Here is a 12719-nt window from a genome sequence, read left to right on the forward strand (position 1 = left end):
AAATCTACATATAAACTATTTATTACATACTTGTGCATATTATTTTTTGTTTGTTTGTTTCCATTACAGAGATTGCTGAGCTGCCTGAAACTGCCCATTTCTTTTCTTCCCTTGAGCCAAATTCATACATTGTGCATCTATCGCTCCTCTGGCAGAGTTTTCCAGAAGGCCTGCTGCTGGTAGTGTGGGCAAACGCAGCACTTTTGCCTCTGTTGAACATGGCTCATATAAATTTAATATGATGCCCCCTAAATCTTATGATGGAGGTGAATCTCCTGTCCCTACTCACCCTTTCTGTGCTGCTCATGACTTTGTAGAAAACTGTAATCTGGTACATACTTAGAATTTATGAATAATAATGTCTTGCTTTCCCTAAACAGTGTTTTGAATAAAAACCACTTGTTATTTTTACTTTAAAAATAAATAATATCATCAGAAATCTTAAAATTTGAGTTAAAGATCAAGGAACATTTTTTTACAATACTCATTTGCCGTTAGCCAGCACTAAATATGTTTTCCTGAGTGTCTATTCCTTTACCAAGGATGAGGCTTTATAGATGTTGTTTATTTTAGATTACTACATTGCTCTGTGTGACTACATCATAAAATCATTTGTTAGGTGAAGGTAATTTACAAATGATCAGAAGCAACCAAATTACTCCAGCTTAATGAGTTGCCAATTATTGCCTGTGTAGGCTCTTTTTCTGCTGCGGCTGTGAAGTTGGCTTACATTACTGTGCATTCATTTTATTTCACAAATGCAGTGATGGAGGAGGCCTAATCCTTCCAGTGTCCATGGCTCAGCAGCGAGTGGTAATGCATTAATTCAGGGTTAACTTCATTGCGTATACCTGTTGCTCTGGATCTGGAGCAAAACACACGCCAGGGCATTTTTCCAGGAAAACGTCATACCAATGCCCCGATAGCTGCAATGGCAAAATGATGTTGATTTTTGGCCACACGGACTGAAATGTGTGAAATCATTTATTTCTGAGACACTATCTCCCTCCTTTTGTAGGCAGCCGAGGTTCTGTAGTTGGATTTCCTTCCCTAAAGAAGGGAATTTTTTGCAGAATATTCAGTGCAAGGGCATCAAGACTTGGGATCCTACTGTCTCAACTTGGCTCCAATTGTCAGAATTTGGCAACTCTTTGATGAAAAGACATCTGTATGAGAGTTTTCATTGAGAGTGCTAAGGATATTTTTGCTAATTGATGAAAGGGACACATGAATTGCTATGGGACTGGTTATTCCAATGACTATGAGATTTTATCACATATTTCTGTCAAGGGAAGTGTTAGCCAAGCCCATTGGCCAGAGCTTTGTGGCAGTGACAGCTTCCAAAGTGGGACTTGATATAGTGGAAGTAAGAGAGAAACTAAAGTACAGCTAACTGAACCACCCTGCTCTCCAGTGCTCTTGGGAACTAAAGGTGTTGGGAAGGTCTCGTCTTCTAGTGCAGAACCTAAATGCACAGATATGTGAAGAAAAAACCACATCACTTCCAGGCTGCTTAAGTTGCTGTAGAAAGTCAAAGTTGAAAGAACTTTGCATGAAGTTGTTTAACCATTTGGTTGGACTTTCATTAACGTGTACTAACTGACAAGGCTGACACGGCTCTGAGTTATTCCTTTCCAGTCCTGACCTCAGCTTGCAGAGTATCTTCAACCCGTATTTTTCCATTTTTTGTTTCTCTTTAGTATTTTGTTTTATTTCCTTCCTTTTTTTTTTTTTTTTTTTTTTTTTTTTTTTTTTTTTTCAGTTCCCCTAGCACCAGGAAATAGCAACAAAAACTTGTGGAGAAAGATTGAGTGCCATCCCATTATCTTGTGCTCTGCTGCTAATTTCTCGCACTGCATATATCTTACAGTTACATATCTACAATTTAGGTTGTAGAAATTCCAGGCAGCAACTGGTATAGACTGGGGTTTATAAAGTGTCCACCAATGTATCTAATAGTAGTTGAGTCTAAAGATTAAAAGACTAGAACAATATCTTGTATGCTTGAAGTTGCAGAAGCCCCAGGGATATGAAAAATATGTTTTATATGATTTTATTTTATTCACTGAAATAAAAAAGATACTTGGAACAGCTGCCTTCATCCTGTGCCTTGAGAGGTGATACAGTTGTGTGGTAATAGAAGGACTTCCAGAACATTTTTATGCTACTTTATCAGGAGGCAAGGATTTTATGTTATCTCGATTCCTACCTTTTCTTGCTTTTCTTATCCTTTCTGTGAATTTTCCTGGTTTTAATCTAATTTTTTAATTTTTAATGTACTAAGCTGGTTAAGTATACTGGATAAATTATTAATCACAGTTTATGAGAAAAATTTAATACTGAAAAGGAAAGGATAATACTTTCAGGTGTGAAGTAGTCTACATATAGGTTTTTGAGCTAAGAACAGTTGTGTTCTCAAGTTGTGTGCTGAGGCAAAGAGGATCTGATCACTGCAGAAAGATATTGTTGTGTAATTTTTTCCCCCCAATCTTAGTAAAATAACATTTGAAAGGCCTCTTGCCTGTAGAGAAAATAGAGAAAGGGCTTTTACAAGTAATAAAAAAAAGTTTCCCATACTTTACACTATCTTTAAGTTAAATTTTTGTGACATTTTTTTTTAAATAGGAAGAATGGCATCTTAGACCTTACTAAGAGCTTAAATTTTAAATATGTACATTCTTTTGCCACAAATGATACATTTATATTATAGATTTTCTTTGGTGTGCTGCAAAGCAGGATTGTGCAGCTCATTACTTTAGGAAGAAGAAGAATTGGCTATTTTGTGTCAAAACAAAAAAGGAAATTTGTGTTGTGCATGCAGCAATGTAAAGCTGTCTGCAGCTTCCTTTCATTCTTGCCATAATTCCTTCTGTTGCTTTGCTTCTCTGTATCAAGACTGTGCCTTCACAGTTTGTTCACAGGCAAGCCCTAAGCTTCTCCAATATTTTACATTTATTTTCTCCATTAAGAACTGGAAAACCTGTTGGATTAATACCAGTGGAGATTAAAGCTTTGGAACTTTTGATATGATTTGCCAAAGAAGACAGGCTGCTGAATCCCAGGACTCTGGAATGTGGCTTGTTGAGATTCTGGCAGGGGTCCCTGCCACCAAGGTTTCTTCCAACCTTCACTGAAATTCTAAAACTCTCCTACGCACCTGCCCCATGTACTTGTGTCTGAGTAACTCTGTTCATTTAGTTTGGATTTCTGCCAACAGTTTAGGCCTCTTATCTCCCGTTGAGTCAATATTTATTTAAATTCCAGTGGACAAACTTTAAATTCTAAATCTTTTCAATATGTGTACTGTTTAGATGAGGTCTGGATCTTCACCCGGATCTCATAACGTGTTGTTAAGAATATCAACTTGGTATTGATTATTTACTTATTGAGATGAAATGTCAAAAAAAAGATAAGTTTATTTTTTCTAAAAAGACAGCTTAAAATATTATATTAATGAAATTCTGGTTTTATTCCACAGACTGAAGGTTTGTATTTCAATCTTTTTATGCTCTGTGCAAGTGAGCAAAGGTCTCTTTTGTTCTTTTACATTAAAAAGAGTTGTTGGATAGCAGACTAAATAATAGAATAAAAATGCTTAAGGGCAAAATATTTGTGGCTTAGATTTTTTCCAGCAAGCAAATTTGGCATTTTAGCATTTTTTCTGAGTTAGCTCTTCAGGCTTCTGAGCTGTGAAGTGCAAAATTATGCACTCACACTCATTTACCATGTTTGCTTGTGGTAAGAACTGTAAGACTAAATTTCTGATACCTCATACACATTTCGAGGAAGAGAATATAGCTGTTGTAACTAAATAAAAATAAAGTTATTTGAGAGAAGGATTTGGGATTCTTGATGTCAAACTTGACTTACATTTGCAGTGAATATGTTTGGTTTATACTGCCTATAAAAATAAATACCACTGTGCAATTAATTTAAATGGTGCTATTTTCATACTTCTTTTATCAAGGTGCTATTTTCATACATCTTTTATCAAGCGCTTTTGTTTTACCACCACGTTTGTTTTGCAGCCATTGCATCTGCTGGTTTTCTTTGTTTGTTCTTTTATTTTTTTTTTTCATTTCCAGAACCAATAGCATTGGCTTTTACAAGACTAAAGAGAAAGAGGGTTATGTATTGGTTAGGAAAAGCTCTTTGGAGATACACATGTATGCATTTTATGTGTATATGAGTATATCTTAAAATATATGTCGACATATATAGTCACAGTGTAGCATATTTAAATAATCCCCATTGATTTAACAGTTTACCTTTCTATTGGCATGGATAGTTTTAGTTACAGTTGAGCATTGTGTGTTCCTGGAAAGATGGGAAATGTTCCATTGCCATTGGCTGTAACTACTTTTTGTCATATACAATCTCCTTTGGTCTCCAAACCATAATAAAAATAAAATTCAAATTTCACTGATTTTTCTGAACAGTGTGAATATACAACTTGCACAGTTATCCCCAGAACACCCTTTAATAGAAATCAAACCCCATAAGGAGATGTACTGCAGGAAGCTGCATAACACCCTGCAGGGCACCTGCCTAACACTGCATTGTGCAATCTTACCCTGCATTTTAGTACATTAAGAGGGTACTTTTAAGTACAAAACTTAAAATATTGCATTTAATTTTATTGTAATATGGCCTTATCCCTTAAAGCCAGGTCTGAATTGCAGATGTGAAATTGCAAATACTTAAAACATTGGTGGCTGAGAAAAACAATGATAGCAAATACAGCCAGATTTAAATCTTCTTAAAGGATCTGGCACCTTTGGAGTTGCCTGGTAGATTGTACATTGGAAAAATAATAAAACTCCTATTTTTAATTTTAAAAAATTAATTAACTTTTTAAAGGTTATTTCTTTAGACTCTATAAGTACTTTTGAGCTTATGCTTCTATCAGTCAACAAAAATGCAAAGGATTAAAATCTTCAGCTGAAACATTGTAGTGGGAATAAGAAATAAATATTAAAAAAGACTGGTTGTTGCAGTCAGTACCCAGGTAGTTTAAGTGACAGGTATAATTTAAATAAATTATTTTTTGTTTTTTATTGAGTTTTGCTAGTTTCTTTGCTTCCTGCCTGTGAAGGTATTGGTAGAAGCAGTCCATTGGGGACATGTCTACTGTGCATACAATCTCAGTGATTGATATGGATGTTATGGGGATTTTTTCTTGTTTCATAGGTCTTGCAGTCATTCCACTGACCAAGGGCTCAACAAGCACAATCAGGCTTCTTATGAAAAACAGCTCTGCCAGCTGAATGGCAGGAAGCTTATGAGTTTGTTTGCCAGGCTTCTCTGGGTGTATAAACCAGTTGCTGCAGCTCTAAAAATGATATGACTGGTGCAGTAGTGATTTTCTGCACTGAAGGTGGATGCTGACAGGAGTTATGTACTGCAGATATTTTAGTGAACTCTGGAAAGTCTGTGCTGTAATACAGCGCTCCCAGATACAGAATTCTGTGGTTCTGATTTCTTCTAGTGTGTGATTTCCTCTCCATCACTATCTTCTGTAGAATTATATTTGTGGGAAACTAGTTCTGTATGACTGTGCTTTACCTTGTAACAAGGAATTTGTTTCCCTTGTTTAATTTACTGTATTTTGACTCCAGATTATATATAAGTTTCCTGCATTTATTTGCTATATGTGTTGGTGAAGTGCACAAGGGGCACAGAAAGTGCATGTACCCTGTGCCTGTGAAGATTAGGACTGAACTTAGTATCTATTGTGCCAGGCAGCCACTACTTTGACAACTGCCTAGCTGGGTTTCTTTTGATTCCAAATGCTCTGTGTAATTTCTAATACTGCCAAGGGGAAACACGCGGGTTTTATGTATTGGTCACTAACTATTCCGAGGGGGTTAAAAATACCACACTGGACCTTAAATAAAAGCTTAATAGCTTTTCTCTGAAAATAGTAAATGCTTCCTGTAATTGAAGAGTAAGCCTCTTGTCATCATTCTAGTATAAACATGTCCCTCTCTTAAAAACATCTTTTGCTCTTGTTCAGTGTTTGTCAGGTTCAACTCCAGCCATGGCTTCCCCGTGGAGGTTGGTTCAGATTCCAGCATCCTCCAGCTGAAGGAGGCAGTTGCCCAGCGACAGGGAGTTCCAGCTGACCAGCTGCGGGTGATTTTTGCAGGGAGGGAGCTCAGCAATGACTTGACACTGCAGGTAAGAATCCCTTGGTAGCTTCTTGCCTGGACTGCTGCCAGCTACACTGCCTCTGCCTCTAATGCTGCCAATCTGATGTTCATGCCTGAGATCTAATAAAATAAATAGTGCCTGGGGATTCCTTGAACTTTACTCCACACTGCTTCATTAATTCTGACCTTCTTAATTATGCATTAAAACAGCAAGCAGGAAGGGTATGGAAAGAGAGAGAATATGAGAGAGAGAGCACGAGAGAGAGCTGTGCCTAGTGAATAAATGTTTACTGACTACAGAAGCAAGCCATGCACAATTTCTGTATCTGTTCAATTTCTATCTTACTTATTCCATTTGAATCTTAATGAAGAAGGATGTGAATAAATTGCTCTAAATCAGGCTGCACAGTCATCACATTTTATAGAATTTGTAACCCAATTGTGACCCCTGGAGGATAGCTGCATGGCTGCTGCTGCTGTGCCTGCACAGGTGTGTGGTGCTGGAGGGGTGGTTCCAGATCAGAAAGCTCACAAAAGTGTTCTCCAAACCACTGAACTCATAAATATGTGAAGCTAAAAGAGGAGCAGGGAGCACAGAAGAGCCGCTATAAGCAGGTATCTGAATTTCAGCTCCTGAAGTTTAGTGAACCGTTCTCTTCAATAAGTGCAGAGGGTTGTTCATCTGTAGGTAGTGAGCAGTAAGAAGCACTGAAAGATAGGTTCAACTATCTATCTTTCAACTATTTCAACTATCTATCAACTATTTGCTACTGCTACCAGTGCAGCTGCAGTTGCTTTATAAATAGTTTTGTTTATCCTGTGTGTGCGTTTGGCAGTTCACTCCAATAGCCAGAGTTTAGCATAAGATCACACATCTAAGACAATTGGGAAGCTTGGGGACACATACTTGGGGACACATACTGGCCTTTCAGCGGCGTGCAAATACTGATTTGATGAAATTGCCATTCTTCTACACTGGTACCAAAGAGTTGCAGATACAACCTGTAGTAGTGCAGGTGATTGCCTAAAAGATCCCTCACATGCAGAACTATTCAGATTAATTTGTACTCATATTTCATACATATTGTTATACTCAGAATGGCTTCTAAGCCTGAGTAGAGAAAGTCGCTACTGTATTGATGACCTATCAGTGTTTCTCCTTGGGTATGGTATTTGTTGCTTTGCAAAGGGCTTTAGGGAGTTCCGGCGCACAAAGGAAGGTGTAGAGATGTGAATTGCTGTCAGTCTCCAGTGCATCAGCTGTGAATAGTGTGTTGATGCATACCTGCAGTGTGCTCCGCATACACGTGAAAAAATATATATAGAAGTGTAAGAATGAAAAACAATCATGTGAATTGTAGAAGTTGTCAGTTGCCATTTGCTAGATTGGAGTGTCTTTGTTGTTCTGTCAGAAGCTTCTGAACCTCTTTGCTTTTCTTTGCAATCTGCAGGTGTTATTACTGCCATTTTGTGTCAGCATGAAACATAGATTTTCGGCCCAGTTTGACACTTGCAGCCAAGTTTGTTGTTTGCTACAACATAGAGTCTGTTGCCAGGGTAAATTAAAAATTGTGTTCTGGATATACAGACCTCCTGATGTAATTTCCTTGTTTTGTCATAATTATCATGTCTAGTTAGAACTTCCTATTATTTAGTAATTATTTAGTAATTGTTTTGACTTTTGATTTCTAAATCAGATAGGAAATTCAAAAGCTGTTTCAAATGGTACAATTCAAACTTCTGTGTTTAGGTGTCTTAAATATTGCAATGATTAATATCATCAGCATGTATCAACTACACTTTTATTGTTGATATTTGAATGCATTCTACTTTGGTACTTTCTTTCCTTTTTTTTTTTTTTTTCCTTTTAATTGTGTGCATTTATTTATCTTGGAAATTTCTTAACACAAGAAGAAGAGTTGAGTATTTGAGATGTTTGTGTTCCTGTGGTAAGCTGTCTGGGTTTTTTGCAGAAGCTAATAAAAATTTGGGTGCTAGTGCAATACTAACCACTGGCATTTATGTTGCATCTGTAGTTTCACAATTAATATCACATATGAGTAAATTAACTCATGCTTGTTTTCTAGATCTGTGGGTTTGGATGCAAAATAAAAAAAAATTCTACTCAGCTGATGCTTTAAAGTAATTTCATTTTACAATAGCATAGATCTTCTGGTAAAACCATTTTGTCCTTCCATTTTTTGTAAATTGCTTTTGAACTTATTTGCCCAAAGTACTGTGGAAGAATCTAGGGGTCAGGAAAAAGAACTGATGGTATTACAGATAATGAGATTATAGAGGACATGAGAAAAGCTGCAGTAATTGCAGGAGTATGGGGCAGGGATATAGGAAATAGTCCAGGACAGCAAACTTTATTGGTTTCACAGCTCACAGAACAACTAGATTTGGCTTGACAGCTACTTTCCAATCTCAGGCAGCTGATACAAAACATAACTGAGAATTTGAAAGCTGTGTTTATTTTCCTGTGTTTGGAGAGAAGGCAAAATCTTTTCTGGTAGGTGAAACTTAAAAAAATAAATGAAGCAGTAATAGACAGATGTTAAAAAGAAATTATTATAAGATAGAAAGTGCCAAGTCGAGCTCTTAAATAAGAATTTGATATCAACAACAACAGTAAAAAAATTGTAGGAGGAAGAGAAGTGAAATATGTGTGGAGACATTTAATTTGGTACCAAAGATAAGTGTTTTGTCCTGGAAAAAAGAAAGAAAGATTAGATGCTGATTCCACTGCGCACAGGGGAGATCAGTATCTAAGCTAGTGACTAAGGGACAAGTAGTGAAATTAGAACCATGGTAAGCAAGGATTGGCAATGACTGGATGAAGAATGAGACCTGCAAATTTGAATCTCGTAAGAAGGAATTAGAGCAATAAGCTGATTCCTAAAAGCCTAGCAAACCATGTCACTTAAGACTGATGAAGAACTCCCTGCTGATTGCAGTTCACTTTGGAATGAGTAGAAATAATTAATTAATATAGACCCAAAAATAGGAATTCTTTTAAAAGGTTGTCTTGAGTACAGAAGAATAGTGGAAATATCTTCCTGCAGCAGTCTAAGATGGAAAGAAGAATAGAACCATAACAGAGTCACCAACAGAATAAACAGGTGGTAGCTGCATATCAGGACCTTGAAGTGTTCTAACAGGGGGCAACTGCTTATAGTATTGTCATTGCCTCAGAGAATGGCAAAATTAATTAACAAAGCTTCTGGTAGTAGAGTCTGTAGTATGTATTGACAAACAATTTTGCTCAATGCAAGCAATTTGAAACTTACTACTGATAATAGCAATAGTATTATATTAGTACAGACTTCCTCTTTCTTGGAGAGCTCAGACCCCCTTGTGTGAAGGAGCTCTTTGCAAACAGTTTGCAGGAGTGATTCCCTGCCATGCTGAGCTTATAGTCTAAATGAATAAAGCAGACAAATGATGTGATGGGAATCAGTAGCTTAGCTTGTCCTCAGTCAGGAGCAAAGCAGGGATAGAATCAAGTCTTGTTTTCCAATTCTGTACCATTTCTTTTAGACAGTGTTTCCTCTATAAGGTAAAGCTAGAAAATACTTTTCTTTGAAACAGGAAAAGACTAAGCATGTGGTAAGTAGCAGGATTGTTAGCTTTGTGCTAACAGCTGTGGTCCCCTGAGACAGCTTCTGAGTCAGTGTTAGCTTGCATTTGACTGCAGCATAGGCTTGGAGGCTTGGAGCTTAGGTTTCACATGAATTTGGCTTTGACTGTGTCCATCCATATAAATGTTTGCCTAAAATAATTTATATGTACATACATTCAAGAAACAAAGAAGCATGACTAGAAGTTATTGTTAAATACTGTGAGCTCATGAACATAACTCATAACATAACATAAGGAATGGCACAACTGCAGTAGTAACATAGATGATCATCTATGCAGAGGACAGAAAAGAGAAGTGATAGGGGAGAAATGGTGCTGTCTTTTAGCAGGAACAGGTACTTTAACAATGCAATATTGCATTTCATCCAAGAAGCACCTTGTAAATAAATGTATGGCAACTTTCCTGCTCTCTAAGCACAGCCCAGTGCAACAGAACTTCCAGCAGTTGTTATATTACCTTGTTTCATTTTACTGAGGGTTCGAAGAAGAAACCAGGTGTCACAGTGCAAAATGCATCCCTAACCAGGAAAAAAACCCCATGTTTAATTATAAAGTATGGAATGCAAAGATTAGATTGGGACTTTTGACGTAGTTACTGCCTTGTGCTAGTATTATATATAGGACACCAAATCACTCACAGAAACAACTTTGATACTCAGTAGTTTTGTGGGTTACAGAATAATTGTTGAACCAACATTTGCATACTGAAATGCTGCTTGTAGAGAATTGCCCATAGACATACTGACAGAATCAATCATCATATTTGAAATTCAAAGAGAAAAAATAATTTTGTGTTTGCACGTTTCAATCAGTATTTTTGGTCAATATGCGATTGATCTGTAGGTGTTTTTTTTTCTTGCAAAGCTGGAAGAGATGTGTATTGTACTTCTTCAAAACAGGAAAAGCTAGCTGAGTTTTACTTAGGTATAATATATTATCAAAGAAATCTAGAGATGCTAAGTCTGTGTTGCCAGGTAGTGTGGACTTGGCTAAATGAGAAGATGGCATATTGCTCACTCGTTCTTGTGATGGCTGCAGACTCACTGTGACAAGAGATGTGTTGAATAAATGTTTCCAAGAATTGTGTTGGGCCTCCTGGTGTTACATACAGTGCATGTGGAAAGTACCACAGAGCCATATTTACTGTGATATTAATTCAGGGTCTCCAGATTTTCTGTGTTGTTACTTTCCAGAGTATTTTCAGTATTTCAACATTCTGAAGAATGTTGAAGAACTCCCTGCTAATTATAGTTCACTTTGGAATGAGTAGAAGCAATTAATTAATATAGACCCAAAACCAGGAATTCTTTCAGCAGGTTGTCATGGGTAGGGAAGAATAGTGGAAAGATCTTCATGTACAATTGTAAAATTAAAAAAGAGGATACGTTGCTTATTAATTGTTCTGGCAGATCAAGACCTAAATGCATTTATACATGAGACCTTCAAGCCCAGAAATGCATTTCCGTTCTGCTTTTAAATGCACTTGTGCTCTATTCTTTTTATGCTAAGTTTTTCCTGGAGTTAGAAGACTGTGAGAAATATTTGACTATATCTAAATGAGGGGTAAATTATCTTCAAGGAGCTTGAAAATTTCAAAAAGTGAATGGGCCATTTGTGACGAGGGGCTACAAATTCTAATATGGCTTTGAAATTCTCTGGGTCCTTCTTGATTCTTCTGACATTTCTTAATGTGTTTTTGCTGGCCTGCTGATGATTGATGAAACTGTGACAGGATTTTCTTTGCAAAAATTCTTCAGTGTGCAGTCAGTACAGATGTGGTCTTGATTTCTAGTTGTGTCTGGGTTTTGGTACCTAGATGAATTCTCTGTTGTCTGCTCAGTCTGCTTCAAGGGTTCCTGAAGTAGAGGTGCTGGTGGAAGTGTTCTTATAGAAGCCTTACTGACTCATAATATTTCTGTATGACATATGCTGCTCTTTTAGATTGATTTCCAGATTTCTAAATATGAGTTTGTTTTCCCCTTTGCTGACAGTTTCAGTAAGTTGTGAATCTGTTTAATTATTTTTTTATTCCATGGAAGGTTGCTATTTTCTTCTTTTATTTGCAAACATGTTCAGGAAACAGATGAATTTTACTTAAAATTCTTTTCTTTCAGGCAGTTAAAATTCACTGTATTGAGGCCATTAAGTGAAATTTGTGAAATCAATTTTTTAAAGAGCAGTTGATTTGTATGGGTCTGATAGAGAAACTGCAGTACTGTTTGCATGAAATACAGTATGCTGATAAGAAAATCCTCTGGCAAAACACTCTAGTTCTTTTCAGGACATATTTAGCATTTCAGAAAAAATTATATTGAATATTGCCCCAATATTAGATGTGCCTTTTGTTTTCCACCTATATACTTGTATTAGGCAGACACTTGTTGAGCATTTTCCCCTTGTCATGAGTATAGCTCAATTCATATGTTTACAGTGCTGTCTATTTTATCATTTGGATCCATCTTTAAATTGCAGGAGAGAAAATGTGTAAGCAAAAACTTAAAAAAGCTGTAGTTGTTAAAGTGGTGGCAGTGTGTAATAACTTTTATGAGTCTCTAAATCATGACAGTAAAAGAAAGGTCAGCCCACATCTTTCATTCATCACCTTTCTAAATTGCTTTGGTGAAAAAATGTTTAGCATACAGAACATTACCAAAAACTGTAGTTGAATAAGGAGAAGGTCAGGATGGTAGGGATATTTTCTAGTTTCTTCCTTCCTTTTCTTCAAAGGAAAAACACGGTATTCATTCTTCTACTATATGACATCAATAAGAAGGTATTGATAGAGGCTATGTACTTTATAATTCATAATTGAAATAGAACAATAATTTGCAAATATTTGTATTGTCTCAAAAAACAAAGGAAAAATTAGGATTGATTAATTCTTTACATAGTGAAATTGCTGGATTAAGAAATGGTAAATTG

The 12719-nt window shown here is 36.5% G+C and overlaps 1 protein-coding gene across 1 annotated transcript in view; it reads left to right on the forward strand.

The window, feature by feature from the left end:
- Positions 1-241: 241 nt before the first annotated feature.
- PRKN (parkin RBR E3 ubiquitin protein ligase) overlaps positions 242-12719 on the forward strand; it is a 563177-nt gene continuing 550699 nt past the window's right edge. Inside the window, exons 1-2 of the mRNA XM_062489014.1 lie at positions 242-323; positions 6017-6180. Of these exons, the coding sequence (XP_062344998.1) occupies positions 242-323; positions 6017-6180 (246 nt within the window). The remainder of the gene's footprint in view (positions 324-6016; positions 6181-12719) is intronic.

This window comes from Cinclus cinclus, chromosome 3, assembly GCF_963662255.1.
Source record: "Cinclus cinclus chromosome 3, bCinCin1.1, whole genome shotgun sequence".
Classification (NCBI taxonomy): domain Eukaryota; kingdom Metazoa; phylum Chordata; class Aves; order Passeriformes; family Cinclidae; genus Cinclus; species Cinclus cinclus.